This window comes from Lagopus muta, chromosome 1 (assembly GCF_023343835.1).
Source record: "Lagopus muta isolate bLagMut1 chromosome 1, bLagMut1 primary, whole genome shotgun sequence".
NCBI classification, from domain to species: domain Eukaryota; kingdom Metazoa; phylum Chordata; class Aves; order Galliformes; family Phasianidae; genus Lagopus; species Lagopus muta.
The window spans coordinates 123414340-123437360 of NC_064433.1; the positions used below are offsets into that span (position 1 = coordinate 123414340).

The following is a 23021-nucleotide window of genomic DNA, read 5'->3' on the forward strand; positions in this document are numbered from 1 at the left end:
GCAGCTGCTTCCAGCATTCTTTCAGCTATTCCTAATAGGGAAAGCTTGCGCAGTTATAATCAGTTTTGAGTTTGTACAGCCATGTGGAAGAGGGATTTTTGAGGGGAGACATGCCCCTTCCTAACCACTCCTCATACTTGCTCAAAATGTTTTCTCTGAAATAAGAAGTGGGGAAGTCAGTTGCAGCTTTCCTGCCTCTGATGCACAGGCGCTGTGTGACACAGCTCTCAGCTGTGCTGGACTCCCAGCTTTCTTCCACACAGAGAAAACAGAGATCCAGTTTTCCCCCTAAGATTCATGGCTGTATGAGCCTCTGGTGAACAAAGGTATTTGAGGAGTCATAGCTGCTTCAGCTGGGTTCTTTCTTGGACACTCAGTGCACAGTTTTGGGACAACTACATTGTTTTTACCTTAAGCTTATTTTGCAAAAAGTCATAGTTGGAGTCAACCTCGTAATTCAGATCTGGTTTGATCAAGTACTGAAGGACGCTGAAGACAGAAGAGAACTTAGTTAATGGGTAAGAAAACTGAATAATTTTAAATATGATGTGGTAGAGGTAAGTGGAATAGAGAACATCTGCTGAATGTGATATTCATAGCAATTTCTGTTTATTTATTTATTCATTTATTTTGTGCTTTAGTTTAGTTTGAAGAAAATAGGACAGCTTTGCCTCTGAGGAAAAGACTGGCATTGCCTACCATTTGCCAGGCTCTGGAGCTACATCAGCACATGGAGAACCCTCAGACACTGTTGGAGACTAATTTCATTACCTTGCGTGTTTTCATAGTTAGACTGAGAGGAATGAAACCATGGAAGGAGGAGTGACATTACTCTTCAAAACAAACTGCATAATTAGGCAGATTTGTATTCGACTGTTTTCATCAAGTGCTGCCTTGCTTTGAAGTCCATGATGCTTGCTATGTTTATTGTGCTCCATATTCTGCCTCTGCGAAGGCTGTAACCCAGGCAGCTGCAAGAAAACATACTGGGGAGAAAGGCTTCTCAAAAACTAATGGGTTGACAGTTACAGCTGCTGTTCAGTTACAGCTAGGTTCAGTTTGACAAATAACAGTTTCTGTAAGCATCGGGTTTTATGGACTTGACTGCGGTGTTGCTGGATTTCTAAGTTTTGGTAGCTGTGCTTAACTGAGTGAAGAATAAGAGCAGTTCATCTTCTGGCTCAGTCCGTGAGGAGCTTGTAACTCTAGCAATTGTTTCTGTTTTTCATAACAGTGGGAACTTTATGGGCTATTTTTCCCTCTCTGTGTCCAAAATAAATGTGCTGCCTAAAAACAAAGACAGAAATTGCAGAGTCTTTGGCAGGCACACATTATGAACTTGGGGTACCTCAAGCCAGAGGGGCAGTTTACAAAATGCACCTTTCTGAGAATTGATGTTGCACCACAGTGGCTTTATCTGTGTGGATCCATTTTACATTTCTTGCTTTGCAAGTCCGTTATTTTACAAGCCTCCACCTCCATAGATATTAAAGCATCTATGTGCTTTTCAGTTGTTTTTCCAGGTATATACACTGATCCATCAATCTGATTTGTAGCTATATCTTCACTCAGAGTAGTTTGTATAGTTCCAGTTCAACATTTCAGACTCCTGTATGATATTTAATTTATTAGCATATCAAGCAGATGCGTACGTGCAGCTGTGGTGCTTTTTTTGTAAGAAATGATGCAGCAGTGCTTCTTGAAAAGCTGAGGTAGTGACCTTGGCTGTGCATTGCAGGAAGAGCACGTGCACTGTTTCAATACACAGAAAACAGAGGAAAAGTAATGACACTAATTAAAATCAATGACAGTGCTAGTGAACACAAATCCAACTCTTTGTACTCACAATACTTTCCAAATTATTAGACTTTCTGAATTTTCTGTACTTCCTGAGTTTTTCCATAGAGAATTGTCTGTGCAGAGTCTTCAAGAAGGCAATAGGAACACCAGAACAGCTGTCGATCAGGGTGGGAATTTGATATCTCATCTATTAAAAACAACCAAACAACCAAACACAATGCCAATTAAACAGGTATAGGTTGCCAGAGCATCTTAGCTGACATGCTGGTGCAGATCTCTGCCAGGGTGCCCAGTGTGGGTATGTAGGACAGGGTAGGGTTTGCATGTGTAAACATTGTGAAAGTGTAGAGTGATTATAAAGCAAATGAGCAAAGCCACCCCATCTTACTTTCTACATGTTTGAAATGTGCCTATCCTTGCCACGAAGACATGCACATACTGCGTCACTAGCACCTGAAGTGGTGTTAATAACACAAACTCAAAACTCATGACTCAAAGAAAACTTATTTAAAAGGAGGGATCATACAACACTTCTATTTCAGCATGGATTGGAAGCCGGCGCAGTAGCTAGTTGTGCCATAATAACCTAAATAACCTGATCCATTTTTGAACTGGAAGTGGGTAGTTCGCTTGCACATGGAGACAGACTTCAGTGAAATAACATTTTCTCTGTGAGCAGCAATGCGTGTTGAGGGCAGGTCCTGCTGGGTATCCCCATGATAACTTTGAGAGCCATCTGTTCACTCACTGTGCTTAGCAAATCACTCTAGAGGGACATAGCAGCCTCTATCATGGGTACTTATGGAAGTGGGAGCGGATGCTGAGCACTCAGCAGCTTCCTGATGAGGGATGGGGTAAGGGTGAAGCCAGGATCCAGCTTGTACTCTAATCCAGTTGGTAAAGCCTTTGTTCCCGATACCTCTCTGTTGTAGCTTAATAACCGAGTGCTCTCACTCTTGTGCTTCTCAAGGCAAATATTTGGAGATGGCTGGCATTTTGTTCCCGTCGGCTTATGTCAACCTCCACACCTCTCCTTTCAGTGGTAGTATGGGTTTCCAACCAGAGCTGGTATGTAGGTAATTTGGGTAGCTGTTCTGTGTGCAACAAATTTCATTTTCTTTAGACCAAGAAATAATACTTTCTGTAAGTAATGTCAGAGTTTATAGAAAATAGTAATTTGGACCACTTGAAACAATGCAAATGGGGTTTTGTATTTAATTAAAGGCTTTGCTGTTGTTAGTCAAATCCCAGTACTTGGAGTCTTGAAATTAATTATTTTTCTTCTTAATGAGATTCTGGCTGTATGCTTGAGTCAGATAATGTATCTTAAAAGCTCAAAATCCAGAAGGAAAACTAAAATATTTGTATATTTATAAATCTTGTATACGATACTTGGTATGGTTTTTTGAATCATTTGGAAATGATAACTTGTGCTTTCTCATGCATTTCTTTAAATTTTCAGTTAGGGTTATTTATTTTTTTTTCTTTTTTACTGAGTATAATAGAAATAGATGCCACTTCTAGTCTGTTAAAAGCATTTACCGCAGTCAAATTAATCCTTGTTACTGACTCCAGAAATTGCTAACTTACGTGCTGTACTAGCTGCAGTCCCAGCAAGAATCATCAAGGTTGGAAAACACCTCTAAGATCATCCAGTCCAGCCACCTACGAACCACTTTTGTCTTCCACTAAACCATGTCCCTCACTACAGCATCTAAACGGTCCTTGAACGCCTCCAGGGACAGTGACTCCACCCCCTTCCTGAGCAGCCCATTCCAGTACCTGACCACTCCCTCAGTGAAGAAATATTTCCTAACATCCAAACTCAATCTCCCCTGGCACAACTTGAAACCATTTCCTCTAGTCCTATCACTAATCACATGGGAGAAGAGGCCTATCTCCACCTCACCACATCCTCCCTTCAGGTAGTTGTAGTTACCTGTCAGAAACTACAGAAGGTCCTGTGTTCCTTATTGCTTCACAGGAGCGTTGTTGTACTGCTTCAGGATGAATAAAGCTACAAATAGGACTTACGCTTACATTTGCTTAGTCTAGGTTGTTTAAATGTATTTCCCATATAGTTTAGGCCTTATGTTTTCATATGCTTAACATCAGCTTCATTAGGATTAGGAGAAAGAGCAGTATTTCATATGTTTAGCAAGAGCTTAGCAGAACGCCGGCCAAGCATTGGAATGGGTTCCCCAGAGCAGTGGTGGAGTCCTATCTCTAGAAGTATTCAAGAAATGTGAATGTGACACTAAATATGTTTTCGCCGTGGGATTTGGTAGGTCTGGCTGATGGTTGACTTGATCTTGGAGACCTTTTCCAATCTAAATGATTCCTTGTATGTTTCTATGACTATGTATGAATGGAAGTTCTGCAGTGCACTGGTGTGTGCAGCATGTCCTCTGGCTCCCAGGTCTTCAGAATTGAGCCAAGATTGTCCTCCGGACTGATCCCATCTACTTATTGATTTGAGACAGAGGTAAACATGGACACAGCACATGACTTCTTGTTTTGCTTTGTATGCGAGTGAATACTGAGCAGGAACATGTTTGCGTTGGTAGCGGAGCCTGGAACAAGGTCTATTTAAGGCAACTTTGCCACTAAAAATAATATTCAAGCTATTGTATCTGATTTGGGGTCAGCTGCCATTAGCTTGCACAGTTCACATTATTTCTGGTCAAGCAGGAAACTGTTTTTACACTTGAGAAATAAATAGCAGCAACCTGTCAAAAAAACAGTATGGGAACCGATGAAAGGAATGAATTTTATTATCTTAATCAGCACAGGCTATCCCGAATCTCTTGTGGTGAGGCTGCTGAAAACACAATGTATAGACAATTACTTTGGTCTCAAGCTGTATAGTTGCTACTGCTTGTTACTGCAGCTTGTTAATGTACACATGCAACAACTTGCAACCAACAGCAAAGCACAGGGTGGCTAACTTCTCTTTTATTGACAAAAACACACAGAAATATGTTCACACAAATTCCAGTAGAACTTCACCTACATTTAGAGTTTTTGAAGATGCTGTTGTCTCCGTTTTGTCAGCTCCACAAAAGTACTCAGACTCTTTTGGCTCTAATTGTAATGCTTCTGAATCGTAGAATCATAGAATGGCCTGGGTTGAAAAGGACCACAATGATCATCTAATTTCAACCCCTCTACTATGTGCAGGGTCACCAACCACTAGACCAGCCTGGCCTTGAATGCCTCAAGATATTGATGTCCGGTGAAGCAAGGCATCTTGAAAATCTGATCATGTTGATTTTTTTGATGCATTTTATTGGAGATTGGTGTTCTGCATAGATAAAAGGTTTGGTACAGAGAGGATGTGTTAGGAATGAATATTTTGCTAGGCAATCCCTGTTTTACTTCAGTCACATGTATTAATGTCAGAAGAGAAATGAAATGCATCTCCATTATACAAGTTTTTTTTTTTTAAGAGAACGCTATTAACTATTCTAAACATGAAACAGTTCCTGAGGCATTTGGAAAACTTGGAGAGGTTGATCCTAGAGGAACAGGAAATATTTTGCCCTTTATTTTAACAATTTTAATACTGCTGTGGAAACACACTTATTCTTCCGCTCCCTGTTTATCCTTAGACTAAAGTTAGATGGGCTTTTTTTTTTTTTTTTTTTTTTTTTTTTACTCCCTGATAAATGGAAATTACTGTTGTGGAATTCTGAACCATGTTTCCTTACCTGGGCACAGGCCCGTGCTGTCTCATTACATTAAATATTTCTGCTGGTGTTGTGCATTCTGCCTGCCCTGTGAGGAATACCAGCCTGCCAGCATCCTAGAGGCTGCTTGCTGTGCAGAGCGCCGATCCCAATTGTCCTGTTTTCCAGTTGACAGTCCACAGCCCTGGAAACAAGGCAGGATACAGCTCAGAATGAGGAAGTGCCTCTCCTTAGCAATGTCGTGGTTATATTAATTGCCATTAAATAGCTTTGATACCTACAGTGCTGCTTAGTGAAGTGTGATCTTTTGCCAAAACTAATAGCGTTTTCTGCACATGCATTATTTAGCATGCGAAAGTATAATAGAGCTTGAGATAAGCTAGCTTTCATGCAAGACTCCAAAGTGATACACAAGATCATCAGGCTGTACTTACTCTCTTCCTAGTGGAGACATTAATAATTTTTCCACTGATGTCAAAGGGAGAAGGATGTCAACCTAGATAAATACGTTAATGAAGTCAGACTTTCTTAATGAAGATTAATTGTTGGGGGCTCTATATTTTGTATGTCTGCCTTTGAATGCCTCAAAGTCATGCAGTAAGTCTTGTGCTTCTGCATACTTATGTATCTAGAGATGCCATTTTGGAAAGGCACACCTCCTTTTCTCATACCAGCAATCCCTTGGAGACAGCTGTTCTGATACTTGCTGTGTTTGGAGAAACTGTAGCAGTCTAGGTTGCATTAATTTGTGATGCGATCTGGAAAGAAATACACTACCTGCCTTTGGAAAATCATCTGGAGATGGGATGGCAGAAAGAATGAGGTCATTGCACACCCATATCATCCAGATGTTTTCCAACTCCTGATTAATCCAAATGTGGCCTTAATAAAAGATTAGGCATTTGTCCTTAACTGCATGTAATGCTCGATACTTTTTATAGTTTATTCCTCCTTTCCCTTCATGCCCTGCCGAGCGTTCTGCTTTGTACTCTGGCTTTAAATGAAGAAGTTGCAATGAAAAGCTGTCGGATTGAAGCAGCTTCCTATCAACATCGACTGGAGAGAAGTGAGGAAGAGAGAGATGATGTGTACAGACATCCAGATTGTGCTGGGGGAATATCAACTGTCAAAATTTGAGGCTTTATGGCAGAGGAGTGTGGAAGTTATTTTAGAGAGAGTTGAAATGAATTACCTGTTTAAGTGAGAGGTTTATAAAGAAGTAATTACACACAGTTTTATGAAGCTTAGGGAAGTAATTAAGCAAACAAAATTAAGACATTTTGTCATATTATTGCAATATAATCTTCTTGCGTGTGGAATATTGAACTCCTTTACAGTGGAGATGTATCTAACTATAAACACATGGTTAAGCATTGCTAAGGTAAGAGAAAAAACAAAGAAGCATAATTGGCTTTAATCTTAGTGGTTTCAAATGGGTTTCAGCAAAAGACTAATGAAAAGTAGACAGCTAATCTGATAATGGTATTTACCTAAATGAGTACAGACTAAAGTCATTAACATTGACAGCAATGCAGTAAGATAAAAATTGCTTTCTGCATCTTGCATTAAAATACTGTATTATCTAAAACTGCCATGTGTGAGAGATTCCTATTTGCCTACCCTGTGCATGATCCACATTGCTCACGAAGGCTTAAAGCTCCATAGTAATCAACAGAGGTAATGGTCAATGTGTTTGTTTGTTATCTGCATTCAGAATTCCTTGCAGAGTTTATCAGCCCATTTCTGTACTGTGCAGAAGAACAAGACTTTGCTACAACACAACTGAAAGACTGTTTTGGAGGCTGAGGGGAACAATGTAAAATACATGAGAGTAGCCTACAGATGCCTAAGAGTAATTTAAGAGCACAGTATTGCTGAAGATGTACCACTTGGGTTTATTTCAGAGCCGCTGGACACCCAACCCCTGAAGAAAACATTTGTACAAATATCAGTAAACTTCAGTCTGTATCTTGTTAAAAAGTGCTTATGATGGTGGACAAGAATTATGGGAAAAGTGGACAGATTTTTCAAAGGCATGAGATGCAGTTAATCATTCATCTCCTTTGCTGAGTCATCTGCTCTGGTATTTTAGTCACATGCCTGATAAGTGAACGGCTCAGTTCTGAGGAGGAAAGATGTTAGATGTTAATGGGAAAGCCAGAGAGAAGAATGCGAATGTGAGGGAAAAGAAGTGACTGGCTGGCAGAAGAAACTGGAGAAGGCTTTTAGTCTGGTTAAGGTTTTATAAAAGTCGATTACGAAAGCAACCTCACAATTAGCAGTTTGTGCCTATCAGGGTGATCACTGATCACTTTATCCCAGAGCAACATTTCTGTTTACAGTCTTGTCTGCTGATTATTTTTCTTCTTGCTGATGAAGGGACCATTTGCAGATCATGTTCTAATTAGTCTTACAGTCTAAACAGAGAAAAAGCTGAGTATGTATGTCTGAACACATATGCAGGGCATAGACTTCAAAAAGCAAATCCCCTGACTTGGTGCTTAAAAATCTTATGTTCCTCTTAAGCTTCTGCAAAGAACTATATCAGGCTATTAGTTGAACGTGGCTAATGAAGTGTGCCTCCTCAGAGAGAGAAAAAGAGAATGTTCTCTGTGTCTGTCCTGTCCTTTTCCTCCTTCGGTTGTCCCATATAGTACAGAATAGTTTTACAGAATTGGGAATTTTATAAGTGCACTTGTACCCCTTCTCGAAGGTATATTGACTTCTCTGGACCTCTCCCAAGCCTGGTTGATGTTGCAGAAATTTGCTGGCTGTGTGTAAAAATTCCTCATTGCATTAGAAGGGAGGTGAAGCTGCTAAGTTACCTTCTGTCCCACAAAGCATAAGAGCCTATGAATAGATTAAGACTTAAAATATTGTACTTTGGCTCATAGAAGACTGATATTTATTTGCCAGATAAAACAGAATTTTTCAAGGAAACATTTCTTCAGCCTCTGCTTCAACAGATTAAGAGATTCCATTGGCCCTAACACATGATCTTCCAAAAATATTTCAGATAATTACTCATGTGTTCCATTAGCATAGTAAAACCCTATGTTAATGTGACCTAGCAGAGATTTTATCAAACACATCAAGTATAAAAGAAGAATGCCTTATGTAGTGCACAGAGACTGGGCAGAGTGATTCCAAGTTCTTTATTGCAGCTTAACAATCTGTCGTGGAGTTTGAGGATGCATCCGACCATTTTTAGCCAACAAGGGCCATGCTGGTGAGTGCCAGAGGTGTTTGGGGAGCTTAGAGACTGACAGAATGAAAATCTTGGTTGAGAGGAACAATCTTCATCTGGTATGGGACTTTCTTATTTCTCTTGGTTGTAAAACTTAGACATGTTAATTTTTATTTATTTTTATATTTTTAAAGAGAGAGATGAGGTGCAGCCATAATAAGGTAAAATTAGCTTGAGTAGGATTTCTAAGCCAGTGCTGAGCTGGCTGATTTGCTCATATAAAGCAGCAGAGCTCTGCATAGAGTCTTCGTTGGCCTCAAAAGCAGAATATTGATGCCAGTAAATGTTGTCTTTTCGAGTTAAACTCATGTGGCTGGTTCAGCAGCTGAGGTATTGCAGTGGTACAGCTTGCTGCCTGCTGTTACAAAGCTGCTCTGAGGTGAGGCAGAGGGTGCAGTTACCTCCAGAATTAGATTTGCCCACATTGATTTTCATCAAAAAATAACAATAATTCATGTGTCCATGCATAATTCCAGTTAAGGAGTATGTATTTAACTTGTGGCAGTTCCTAAAAGCCCCACATTCCTCCTTGTTTTTTGTGCTCTACAGGAAACAGGATATGTTCTAAAAACTTTCTAGTCTTAATAAGCTGTTAGTTCACAATTTTCTATTTTTCATGCCTTCACATTTCAAAATTAAAACATCCCAGTTATGCCTACCATAATAAATGTATATCCATGATGCTTTTGTTTATGAAATTGCTCATCTAAGAGAAATAGATAAGATAAATCCAGAAACATCTACCCCAAAAGCCTGTAGTTCTCTCTTTTTACTATCTTGACTATAGAACATTTTGTACGTGAGATGTTCATAAGGATTGAGTTGCATATTTCTGCACTTGTAAATTTTTTTCTTCTGTATTATCATGATTGGAAAGGAATTCTTTCTTGGTATACATTGTCTGATGGTGGATTCTGTTCTTGATCACTTTTAACTATAAATGACAACGGCTTTTTCAAAAATGTAAACATTTACTTGCAGTTTCGCAAAACAGGTTTATGTGAATCTCTCTGCTTTGGTTTCACTTGAGTTAAGCTAGTCTTGGTTTATATCACCTTGCAAACCCTTCGTTTGAGACCACTAAATCTAGTTAGTCAGCAGTGGAGCAGTGGAAGAGCCAAAAAAGAAAAAGCAAAAACCAAATTCCAGTGGTCAAATCCTGGGCTAGTGCAAAAGTTTACGTATGTGACACATATAAATATACATATCATAAAAAATATTGGGTATAGTACATTCATTTAACATGTAGATACAGTATTGTTCAATTCAAGGTGACAGCTTCATCTGTCACAACTGCCTTATAACTTGCAAAAAATTTTTTACAAAAATAAAAGCTTCTTGAGGGACTCAGACACATTTCATGGTTTACAAGAGAAGTCCTTCACTGCATTGTTTCTTTCAGCTACATTGCTAGATGGTGCTGCATATTTACGATGTTTTTATCTCTCATACACGTGAATGCATGTGCAGTCATAGCTATGTACAGAATCACAGACTTGTAGAGGTTGGAAGGGACCTCTGGAGATCATCGAGACCAGCCCCCCTTCAAAGCAGGCTTCCTTCAGCAGGCTTTACAAGCAGGCATCCAGATGGGTCTTCAGTTTCTCCAGAAAAGGAGAATCCACAGCCTCACAGGGCAGCCTGTTCCAGTGCTCCATCACCCTCACTATGAAGAAGTCCCTTCACATATTGATGCAGAACTTCCTAATGCTCCAGTTTATGGCAGTTTCCCCTTGTCTAGTCCCCACAGACCACTGAAAAGAAGTTGGCCATATCTTCTTGACTCCCACACTTAAGAAACTTGTAAACATTAATCAGATTCCCTCTGAGTCTTTTTTTCTCAAAGCTGAAGTCTTCTTTTCCATGTAGAAAAATGTGTTCTCTAATTATGCTTTGATGAATTCTAAAGTTCTTGTTCCAAGTTAGTTGTCAGTCTTTCAGCTTTTCTGTGTGGTTGTACTTCTGTTCGACTGATGATTACTGCTCTTATCTGAACTAAATACTAGCAATAAGAATGGCTTTTTGTGTATGTCATCGTATGTGGGAGATAAAACTTATAAAGCTTTTGATTTTGTTTCTGAACATAATTGGTACCTTACAGAGATGCAGCATATCTCATGTTGTTTTATTGTATTGTAGCGCATATGTTATAATGGCTTTTCAGAAACGTAAAACAAATTATCCTTTAGTCAGTCTTGCTTTAACCACAGTCACTTTGTAAGGAGCGGGTAGGATGCATTGGAAAAGAAAATTACTCACCGAACAGCTTTGGGGAGTGGGGTTAGCAAATTGGAGGAGATAAGATGCGTGTTATCCATGGACCTGTAGAAATTCAGGTCTCTGACTGAATGTGCATTGAAGGGAATGAAGTGATGATGAACTACTGTACAAAGAAACCAAGCTGGGAAAAGCAGACAAGGTTGTTTTTTTTTTTTCCTGCTTTTTGCTTTTGATTACTGGAATCCCAGAGTTTTTGCAACAATACATGCTTAAATGTTTTCAGGCAAAATTGACTTTGTTTTGTATGTCTGTACTCCTTTTAAGGAATGTTAGTCTTAGGAAAACAAAGATATTTGAAAGGTTAGAGAAGTCCAGCAAAATAGCCTTTTAGAAAAGAGGACATGCATTGTTTCTCCTTGCAGTAGAAGAGATAGTTATGTTTATTAAATTGCACATACCGTATGATGCTTCATATTTTTCCATTTGATTTCCTGTAGGGTGATTTCACTTGGAACAGCATGTCAGGGCGCAGCGTTCGGCTGAAGTCAGTTCCCGTTCAAAGTCTCTCAGAGCTGGAGCGCGCTCGGCTGCAGGAAGTGGCTTTTTATCAGCTGCAGCAGGAGTATGACCTGGGATGTCAGATTACTATCCCCAAAGGTAAGTGCATGATAAACCAGCTCTGTTTAGATTGCTGAGCCTCCTCTTCATAAGCCGCTGACTTCGTATCTCAGTAATAAATGGGAGAAAAAGTACATTGTTTGCTCCTCAGACTTTTTCTTCTGCTTCACTTTTTGTTTAAACATTGCAACTACAAAAATGAATAGTAATGGTGTCCGTTACGTCCAACATAAGCCACCGGGAGTGGGATCACCTGGTCAAGGACAGACACCTACAGAGCAGATAACCTAAATCAGACCTATTCGTGCTGGGAAACCCTGATACTCAGTTGAAAGAAAGATTTTTCTTGCACTTCCTTATATCCAAAAGTATATATCTGTGATTTTTTTCGCTCTCTATTGGCGCTGATGAAAGGCAAGAATCACTACTTTTGGTATCTTCCATATCAAATAAAGTGAATCATAGTCAGCTTTTCCTAAAGGCAGTGGTCTTACAACTTTTCTAAAGTTCTAGACGGCAATGAAATTGACAACCCCTTGACAACCCAAGTGTCCTCAACCTCTCCTGACAGGACAGGCTTTCCAAACTTGTTACCAACCTTTGTTGCCATCCTCTGTACACTTTCCAGTAAACTAGCACCCTTTTTTTTTATTGAGGATTGCAGAACTACACACAGTACTCAAGATGGGGCTGCACCAATGCTAAATACTGTATATTGGTTCCAGATGGCCTGATCTAGTGGTTGGCAACCCTGTCCATGGCAGGGGAGTTAGAACTAGATGGTATTTCAGGACCTTTCCAAACCAAGCCATTCTATGATTCTATGAGAATCATAGCCAGCTGGCCATGCTGTGTTTAATGCCTCTTAAAATGTGGTATGGCCCTTGGCTGCCAGGGTGCACTGCTGATGGATGCTGAGCCTGCTGTCACCAGCACGTCCTGATTCCTTTTGGCTGGGCTGCTCCCTAGCCACTCATCTCCTAGTCCGTACCTGTGTCAGGCATTTCTCTATCCCAGATGCAGAATTGAGCACTTCACTACATTAAACTTTGCGCTGGTGCTGATTGCCTGTTGCTCCAGTGTATGCAGATTCCTCTGCAAGGTTTCTCATCATTCCAAAGTCAACAGCACCCCCAGGTTTAGTGCTGGGGATGCATTCCAGTCCTGCATTTGAGGTCACTGATAAAAATGTTGGCCAGGACTGGATGTAGAATACTTTAGTTTAGACCCTTTGCAGAGACAATTCAAATGTCCTCTTCATGATCCCATCACTCCTGAATGGTGTGGAGTGCAAAAGTATGTTAAGAGGGGAGAGGTAGCCGTCCAATTGATTTGCTAATATCACAGGGCTGTGCAAGTGGGAATTTTCAAGTTTCAACAGTGTGAAACTTGCTCAGTCACTCCAGGCATGCAGTAGTACAAGTAACATAAAACTTAGATACAACTATTTGTATCCCAAGTTAAAACTGGACTGAAGGTCATTAAAGGTTTTCTGTAAAAACAAAGTGAAGCAAACCAATCAACCAATCAAAACACAGAAACAGTAACAATAACAAACAAAGAAAAGGTGATGTGTTTGGCCAAGTTACAGGAAGAACAAGTGTAGTATGTTTGAGAGAGCTGAGGGAGCTGTCTAGGACTGGAGAGATCCATGTTTAGAAAGATGTGCTCTGTAGCTCTCTTCTGATTGAGCAAATGTTGTCTGAACATATTCAGAAGCCTGAAGAAGCCTAGAAGAATAATCTCGGTATTAGAAAACACAGAAAGCGTTTTTAAATGTTGGGATTCTTTGAGGTCCTTTGACTGTTCTTCAAAAGCTACAAATGAATGACTCTAGAACAGGGCCAGCTGAGCATTTGTTTTCTGCAAGCATTTGAGAAATTACTTCTACTGGCACAAGTAGAAAGTAAATTGGAAAGTAAAACCCCATTGTTCTTGGGTAACAAGTATTTGTGCCAAGCACGCTTGCATGGAGGTTAAGTCTGAGTACAGAAGCATCTGCCTTATGTTTACAGTCGCAATGACATCAGGTCATATCACTACTGATAGCTTCATAATGTTTCAGTTCTGCCACGCTTAGAAGGCCACTTTGTCACAACAAGTGCAGTTAGCCTTTTAGGGCCCATCTGGCCAATTGCACACTAGGAGAGGAATGCATGCAATGTAATACCTGGTATGTAATCCCTCTTCATTTGCATTGCAGCCATTACCCTTCATAAAATACACTACTAACATTTGTAACTTAAATATCCTGTGGTCGCATAGAGAGGACCACTTCTCACAGGAGTTTAACTGGCATGTTATTTAAAATATGTAAGGTTGGACTTCGGTAAGCAATTAGAATGAATTTAAAAACAATGACTCTTGATGAATTTGTATGTATGACAGAGCTACTTCAAATTTGTTTTTTTGTTCTCTTGTTTTTCTGCCTCATCCCTGTCTTTCATTTTCTGGAATCAAAATCCTTATCAGCTCCATGGCATGCCTCCATCTGCTAGTGATAACTATACCACAAATCATTTGTACTGTCTCTAGTTTAATGTGTTAATTTAAGGGTTATCAATTCCAAGCACAGCATTAGTTTCTTTACTAACACAGTTATTCCATAGAATATTTTTAATTTGCTGTCTGATGTTCTAAATAGCACAATATTAAGTTTGTTATGCAACTTATTTGCAGTCACTGTTTAGACTATACCTATGCCTTCCTTATTTCAAGGAAGTAGAATCTCTTTCCAGTAGAAGAAAGGAAAGAGAACAATGCAGTTCACTTTGTGCATGTGCTCATGTCTTTCTGATTTTCCATATGTTTGTGTACTTTTCTGCCCCTAGTGAGAAAAATGAACCTTATACAGCATGTCTACACAAGAAAACAACAACTTGGTAACTCAAGTCTCATATCTTTTTTTCAAAATTAAACGAGTATGAAAGAGTAGGATAACTTCTTTCCTTCTCCTTTGTTCATAAGCTCCAGTTACCTCTTGGGCAGAGAAGGTATCGAATGAGGTTTGTTTGGAGCAGTTTCTACAACAGGTATTTAGGAAATACTTTTATAATAACATTTTACTTCACTGAGCCCAAGAGCCTCTTGTAGTTTGTATTTGTGAGGACTGGTAGGCACTGCTAGGGCCTGATCAGTTACAGTAAATGAGGAGTTAGGGCACCAACCCTAACTCAACTCCTCAAGCATCTGTTTCAGTTTTAAGGTATGACGTTAACCTCTCTGAATTAACCGGAATAGGATTTGGATGTTCTGGAGTCACAGCTGCAGTTTTCACCTCTCTTTATTCAAGAAAACACTGTGACTGCTTATGTTCTCACCAGTCCCCAACAGGTTGTGTTGTCATCTTCCCAGCTTTGGAATGAGGCATGAGGTATTGTGGAAACAAGGAGTACAGGAGGGAAAAAGGAAACACTTGCCACTAATTCTGAGTATGGCTTAGGTAGGTGTATGTGTACCAGTGTAATATGCAAACATAAATGGTTTATCTCTTTGGTTGAATCCTGCTTTTACTTTTATACAGCAGAGGTGCCAGCAATTAGCGCTTGCTACCACAACACTGCTCAGAGTCATATTTAAAAGAAACCCTTGCCCCACTGATGTTTGAACTGAAATGTCCCTGAAATACCATGGTAAGAATGTCAGCTGAAGTAGTGGCTCAATTTGTGACTATGTTTTTCTTATCTTTGTAGTAGTTTGTATGGGATTTATGAATCTACCAGCATTAGCTTGCAGAGTTGATGATGCCTCTTGTGCATTCTTAATGTCCATTCTTAAGTGGATATCACCTTTGTAGTGACTGATGAAGATGGAGAAGGAGAAGATACTGAAAGGCCTCAGGAGTTAGAAAGGGTTCTTGTGCTAAAGAAGTTGTAGAATTGGTCAGTTATGAGACGTTGCACAGAGGTTGTGAAAAGTTTTGATGTAGAAAAAAAGAGTTCTCTATTTTTCAAAAAAGGGGAAAGAAAGGAAAAGTTATGCTGAATTTTCCTATGAAAGTTTGGAAATTCTGCCCTAACTTGGACAGAGTAGAATTTGAATCAGCAAGAGATATACAGTATCTAGATTGTACATAGTCCTTCACAGAATCTCACTCTTTTTGTGATTAGGCATTTTTGGTCCTATCTTTCTAAATCATTTCAGGACAGAATTTCAAATGTGATACAGTTGACAGAGGATCTTTTGCATGTGTACCAGTTCAGAAGTTGTACAGGCAAGCATCTCAGATGTATATTTTCATTTTTCACGTGTCATTTTTTCTACAATTAATAGTAACAAATCCCAGTATTAACCCATGTTTCAGATTGCATACTAAAATGCTATTGAACTTCATTTTTTGTAGGAAGACTTAGCACAAGAGTTCAGGCCCAAAGCTTCAAAATAATGTGGTAAAATATCTTTATTCCAGTCTCATCTTCAAAATACAAGATTGATGTGTCTAGAATTGAACTTTGATGTTACACATTCACCCAGAATTGTTAACAGATCAGATGCAATAGATTGCAATACATGCAGTAGGTTGGATGAAGGCCAGACCATAAATCTCTGATGAATTATCTTGTTTTTGTTGGCTTGGGTCACAACCTTAATGCTAGGTTGATGTAGTATTTTTGCTTTAGCACATGCCACATTCCAAAGTATATTTATGCTATAGTACAAGTGCTGCATATGCTTTCTTTGTATCTTTGGGTTTATTATTTAAATGTTTCCCAAATGTTGTGGAGGGAGAATCTGAAGATAAGCCACAGAATTCTCTTCATTTTACAGATCTGAAAATAAACTTGCCATCCAGCTATTTTAGCAAGTGTATAAAGTGTAATCAAAGAAATTAATTGCCTTTACCAAGAAGACTCTTTACCGTATTGTTGCCATCTATGACAAGAATGTACACACACACATCAATATTTATTGTTAACAGCACCTAAGTCATACACAGCAGCTTCAGTAATTATAGCAAGTGTTCTACTTTCTGAGGTAATTTCTTTTTAGAGTTATTGGGTCAGCTGGAGAGAGAGAAGGTGATGCTTAATTTTAGTAGTTAGCTAGCATTTGTCAAATCTAGTTTTCAGTTCATTTAGTTTGCTATAATTGTAATACATATGATCTCATGTCGTCTTTAGAAACTTAAATACATTTCCAATCATTTAAGGAAAGATTATTGCTTATGCTGTTTTAACATGTACTGTTGGTCATTTTTGTATGTAAGATTTGTAGCCAGTTTCACCAGGTGTGCATCTGCTGTGCATCTGCTCCTATGAAATGAGTATTAGTCTGCTATAGAACTTCCTTCTGTAAGGTGAATTTGAAATATGTAATCATAGACTGAGTGTTGAGGCAACTCTCTGTGAAATGAAACAAAATACAAGCAGTTAGGTTTTCTGAATTTTTATTGTTCATTGGTGCACTTTGTCCTCAATATGTTTCAGTTAAGCTCCGAATAAAAATGGGAATTCAGTTATGTGTCCTCCACTTGTTTATTTTGGCAGGGAGCTGACATTTGGTTCAGTTTTTTGCTTACTTTACTCATCATTATCCATTTTCCTTAACGCTGAGAGTGAGTTTGATTTTTATCCGGACTTGCATTTTTGTAAGTGCTCCAAGCTGCTCATTGTTTTTAATCATTGACCATGTTACATACTGTGTAGATAGTTATACCAGGAGAAAGCATCTAAGAAAACTGTAGCTGATACTTTGTGGAGCTACAAGATTAGGTGCTTTTGTGCTGATACACAGTATACCTATTAAGTGAAGAATTTTACTATCACCACTCTTCATGCCAACCTTTGCAGATACTTCTCATATAATACTGTCTCTATCATGGTGCCATAAGTCCATGCAGCATTTGTAAGATTTGCTTTCAATATAGCAGTATTCATGAAGGTTAAATTAAAGACAAGCAAGACCGCAAGCTAAGTTCTGCTCTTTGACATTACATTAGTAAGTCTTCAACCTGGTTTATCAACCTTGCTCTATCAAACCTGCTCAGAGCACTTGATGAAAGTTGTGCATGTTGCTGGCTTAGGATGAAAGTTATATTTTCTTTGTCATTTTTATTTTTCCCCCAAATCCCAGTTTTCCATAAAACGTGAGCTTTTCTTTCCTCTCAAGAAAAAGCTCTATCTCTCAGTCTGAAAAGAGAAAGTAAAATTCACTTAATGTTTTGAGCTGGGAGAAATCTCAGCTGCAGGATGGAGGCATTTGGAGCAGTCAGCCTTGGAGTCTGCTATGCAGGAATTTGTCAAAGTGAAGGTGACAGAAGCTTTTCTAGACAGGGAGATACGCAAGCCAAAAAGCATTTTTTTTTTTTCTTCTCCACAGAAGGAAATTTGTAGAAGCTTCTTGCTATGGTTTGTTGGGTTTTTTTGTTTTGTTTTATTTTTCCAGATTTGGCTTTTTGCCACAGTTGAGAGGGAAAAAAAAGTGAAATATATGAAGCTTGGAAGAGCATAATTTTTCTACTAATAGAACAGAAGAAGTAATGTATCTTCAAAAAGTGAATTTTTTATAGTCATCTTTTCCTTTTTCAAACTTTGTTGTTAGGCAGCTATTTTATGAAAGTGTAACCTATGTAACCATCAGCAAATTGATTTCCATGATTTTCTTCTATCACATACTAGGAATAACATATCTTATTATATGAGGAGCACAGTTCCACCTATTTATTCAGTCAGGTAGAAACAGGCTAATAACAATTATGAAAGCGAATCTTCATTGTTCAACACAAGGAAAAAAGATTTCTCTGTTTATCAGCCTCTGTTTGGGTAAACAGGTGCTTTGATCAAGAAGCGGCATGCATTATGGCGAATGCTATAGGAATACAGAAGTACGAATTACTGTGATCAACTTTTCCATATACCAAGGTTATAAAACAGTTGTTGATGACAGAATCCTGACAGGAGGTTTTCAGTATTAGGGGAGAGTAATCCTATGGGCTTGTGTTGTTATTTGGATCCTGACTTGTGTGGGCTTAGGGTAGAGCTGTTATAAATTCAAAGCCAGAGACTGCTGCATGCATGCATTTGAAGTATGTAAAGTCCAATTAAGTCTAGATATTACTTCAGAGATATTAAAAAATTCCTGTCTCCTATTAAAGCTTCCTATTTTATTATGCTGGCCCCCAGTATCAGGGATGGATATTGATGGTATGGCAGTAGAGGTTGAACCTTCCCACCAGTATCCCATTATATTTTGTTGCCATGTTACAGATGGCAGCAGAGGGGCACTCTGACACAATGGCATCTGACATGGAAGTGTGGATGAAGTAAAGGGATGTCGTTGATCTCCATGTGGAAAAAATGGCACCCACTGACATTCATTGACAATTGCTGAACATTTCTGGAGACCAAACAGTGAATGTGAGCACACTGAGGGGTGGGTGGTGCATTTCAGCAGTGGTGACAGTGACAGCAGGTCATTGTCCTGGTGCAGATTGTTATGAGTGCAGCACGATGGCTCTTCACTAGCGAAAATGCACAGCTACTGGTTGTGACTATGTTGGAAAAGAGTGTTTTGTAGCTGAGAATTTGCACTATCATACTGTGTTGTTGTGTTCTTTGTATCAATTGTTGTTGAAATGGAAATAAATAGGAGGCATTACTTTTGGAGCAACCTACATATGAAGTCATTTGGCATTTTGTCAGTGTATTATTATGGCTATGAAAAACTCCGTTTTCATTTTAAAATGTTAGTCATTAACATATTGGGAAAGTTCAAACATGGCCTACGTAAAACCATTTTAGGAACCAGAATGCATAAGTAAAAGCTCTATAACACATTGTTGGGAAAATTGGTTTCATTTGATTCGTAATTTCTCTTCTAAATCATTGCAAGTACACCTAGTGTAACAGAAGTATTCTTGATGATGTTCTGCCAAATATGCCTTCAGAACATATTGTAGTTCTGGCCTTTTGTTTCTGAAAACTCAGCTAGACTGTCCTTACTTAGCAGATAATCCACATCAGTGTATGGTGATTCTGCTGAAGCTTCTAACTGAAGCATTATCAAGAATACTGGTGTTACAACTGATTAGTCCCCATGTTCTACTTGACTTTGGCACAGTTTTGCTTTAACATGTGTATTCTTCTGGTATGAATTCTGGTATGAACTTTTCAGCTGAATATCAGATTTCCTTCTGTTATACATTGTTTTGTAGTATATTGTATTGCTGTTTTTTGTTTGATGCTTAAAAAAAATATATCAGGAGCACATAAAATTACTGGTAAACTGTCATTTTATTGATAAAACTCAGGGCCCTGTAGGAGTGCAACTTTCTTTAGAACTGGGTGAGGATTCCAGCAGTTCTGTGTTCCCTGGCAGGTTCCCTGGCAATTTATGAATAATTTCTAGAAAAAACAGTTTCATTCGTATGCCACTAGAACTGAATTCTTGCTATTATAGTAAAGATTTACATAGTAAAGAAGTGATGTATAATGCAGGATTTAAACTTCTGTTGGCTACATCATTTAAACCCATAGGTTGACATGCTATAATTCCTCTGTGTTTCATTTTAATAATCAGTAATGCAATAGCCCAAAGGGCTACTACACGTGTAAATATAATGTTACCTACATAAATCTTTATCTGAAGAGGATGCACTATAAACAAATTACTGAAGAGTATAATGGGTTCAGGAGGAAGAGCACAAAAGCATGCATTTCAAGAAAAGCAAATATTTCAAGAAATGCTTAGATATTGAACTGAGGGACATCGTTTAGTGGGAAATCTAGGTGGTAAGGGGGCAGCTGGACTGGATGATCATAGAGGTCTTTTCCAACCATGGTGATTCTATGATTCTATGCTTTTGCCTGGTGGTTTTCAGTTCTTTCAGTTAGCTGCCAGTTGCCAAGCACAAAGGAGTGCTAATTTAAAACAAAGTGAACTAAAGAGAGAAACCTGTAAGGGAGAAGCAGGAGGTAGTCCAAGCGTTATGAAGCCATATAATAACCTGCATTGCTAAGGGAATGCATCTGCACTGCCAAGGACAGGTTACAGGGAGACAGAGAGTGATGGAAAATACCTGAGGGCTCAGCCTTTCCATTTTTATAGCGTGTGATGTGCCAAAGCCTTTCACTCCTGGTCCTCCGGTTAGAAATGTTTACCTTCCGCCTGTGCTGCAGCTGGCAGCGCTCTGCGAGTTACTGCGTGGGGACAGTGACCGTTAATCTAAATAAATATTTCATGATGGACATTTATAGGCACAAGAATGCCTAAGTAAAACCTTCACCTTGCAGCTCCACGTGCATGTCCGGAAGGAAATTCACATTGCGTAGTGCCCAAAGAAATGATTGCAACTGCAAGTGCAGTACAATGGGAAAAGAAAAAAGCACAGAATTCTTTCTTGTGCTATATCAAGTTTTAGCAATACTTTCTGCTTGCAGACACTCAATTGCTTTCCACACTGCACAGGCAAGAGAGTATGTAGCTTGACATTCGTTTTGCCCGCTGAGTGCAGGAGGCTGGCACTTGGGAAATGAGTCGCTCATAATGAGTGAGCCAACAGGGAAGTCTTCTGGAGAGGTGAGATGTGGCTCTTTGGAGTGCCACTGGTGGTGGTTTTCAAACCAGAATGGATTACCCTTTTACAAAGTACATTTTATTGTGATTTAATTACATGCAAGGAAAAAAATTTACTAAGAGCTACTAAAGGAAAATGAGAATTCTGGAAGCAGGGAGGTTGAACTAGATGATCCCGAGTGGTCCCTTCCAACTTCAACAATTCTGTGATTCTGTGAATATAGCTACTAAGAACTATTTTTATTGAATTATAGAAATATTGGGATTCTTATCCATTTCTGTTTATAACTGAGCTATAGATATAACATTCTTCTGTCACATAATTCCTCTCTTTATACTGTGTGAAAATAACCCTTCATTGTAGAACATGACACATTTTCTTCCCTAAATGGACAAGAAATACAATTCTCATATGCAAAGAAGGCCTCCAGTAAGAGAGGAGGTGGATGGGGAGCAGGTGTTCTGTACTCAATAACCATGTAAACAACAGAAGATATGTCAAAAATACAGAAAGCTACATTAAAGTCTTTGTATGAATTATGTATAACAAAAAATAATATTGCATATAAGTAACATAAAAGCAACGTCTCTCCATATAGATAATCAGTATCCTTTATTGTTTATAAACTTTGTTTATCTGTAAGCTTTATAAACCCATAAGGGAAAAATACATATATAAATAATGTATAAATCCATAAGGGAAAGAAACATTGAATAATTATATTCTGTTACTGGTTCACTTCAAGCTTATTGACAGGACAGGACACTTTCCATCGTTTAAAATATAATACTCTAATGCTGTCAGAAAAATAACAACAATAATAATAAAAGCTGTCGTAGTTTTTACTACATATTATTTTTTTTAAGAAAAGGAAAGGAAAAAAAAGAAAGTTATGATATGGCTTCTCACTACAGTGGCTAATAAGTGGGATAATGTAAAAATTGTGGCGAGGAGTTTCTGCATGTTAGATCCAGCTGTGCCACTAATTGTATCACTTTGAAAAAATTCCATGCACAGTTACGCTCATGCTTGTGCTTAGCAACATCTGGACATTGCAAGTAGATGTGTTGATTTCCATAACTTTCCAGAAATGAGTAAAGCAATACTGGAAGTAAATAATAGTAATGGGATTCAATCTGCGCTCTTTCTGTCTGAGTCAAATTTGGTGTTGGTAGGTGATCTTGCACGGAGCAACAGAGCAACGTGTTGTTAAAAAAACCGTAATTCCCTTTCTGTTCTTTATTTTTCCACATTTAAAAATGAGCTTTGTATATCCTCTACATGAAAATGGCTTCTTAGCTAGTTTATATATCATATAGACTGAAATTTGGATCCCAAAGTGGACTGTACAAAATCTGGAGACTGTAACTGAAAGTCAAAAGGTGATAGTCTTAACACTGGATGAATTTCAATCTTAAACCAAAATTTTCAAAAATAGTAACCTCACAAGTCAGACTCCTGAAACTCTCAATTCTTGTCTGAAGTTGGTGTATCCATGCAAATACTTCTGTGTTCTGTAGGCTTTGGTTCACTGACAAAGTCCTAAATAGATGACCTAATTTTTCAAATAGTAAAGTCTCTCTGGCATTAAGTGAACCTGGAAGTGCTCACCACTTTGGAAAAACAGGTCACACAGCAATTTAATATTCACTCAAGAGTTTCATTCCAGGCTTGTTTTTTTTTAAAATATTCATCATGTTAGTCTTAATACATACAGGCCCAAAGAGTGATGTACGCATTGTAGTGTGAAATGCAGTCAACATATAAATTAGTAAGTACTGGACAAACCAAGTTCATTTCTGAAACAACTGATCTATGGAGCTGCCCGGGCAGATGTTTTTCAGGGAAGTCAGCGTGGGTTAACAAAGAGAGAAAAAATGGCTTCTTCCTTCAATTTGACATTTCCTTGCCTTTTAACAAGAGGATAAGACTT

The 23021-nt window shown here is 38.6% G+C and overlaps 1 protein-coding gene across 7 annotated transcripts in view; it reads left to right on the top strand.

The window, feature by feature from the left end:
• Window positions 1-23021, top strand: part of ARHGAP6 (Rho GTPase activating protein 6) — a 302474-nt gene that overhangs the window by 236791 nt on the left and 42662 nt on the right. For 5 of the 7 annotated variants that reach the window (XM_048931252.1, XM_048931278.1, XM_048931270.1 and 2 more), the window contains one exon: window positions 11454-11613. In XM_048931252.1, the coding sequence (XP_048787209.1) occupies window positions 11475-11613 (139 nt within the window). In that variant the 5' untranslated portion in view covers window positions 11454-11474. Of the gene's footprint in view, window positions 1-103; window positions 519-8629; window positions 8719-11453; window positions 11614-23021 lie in introns of those variants that run through there. The other 2 variants (XM_048931298.1, XM_048931288.1) reach the window with 2 other exon arrangements.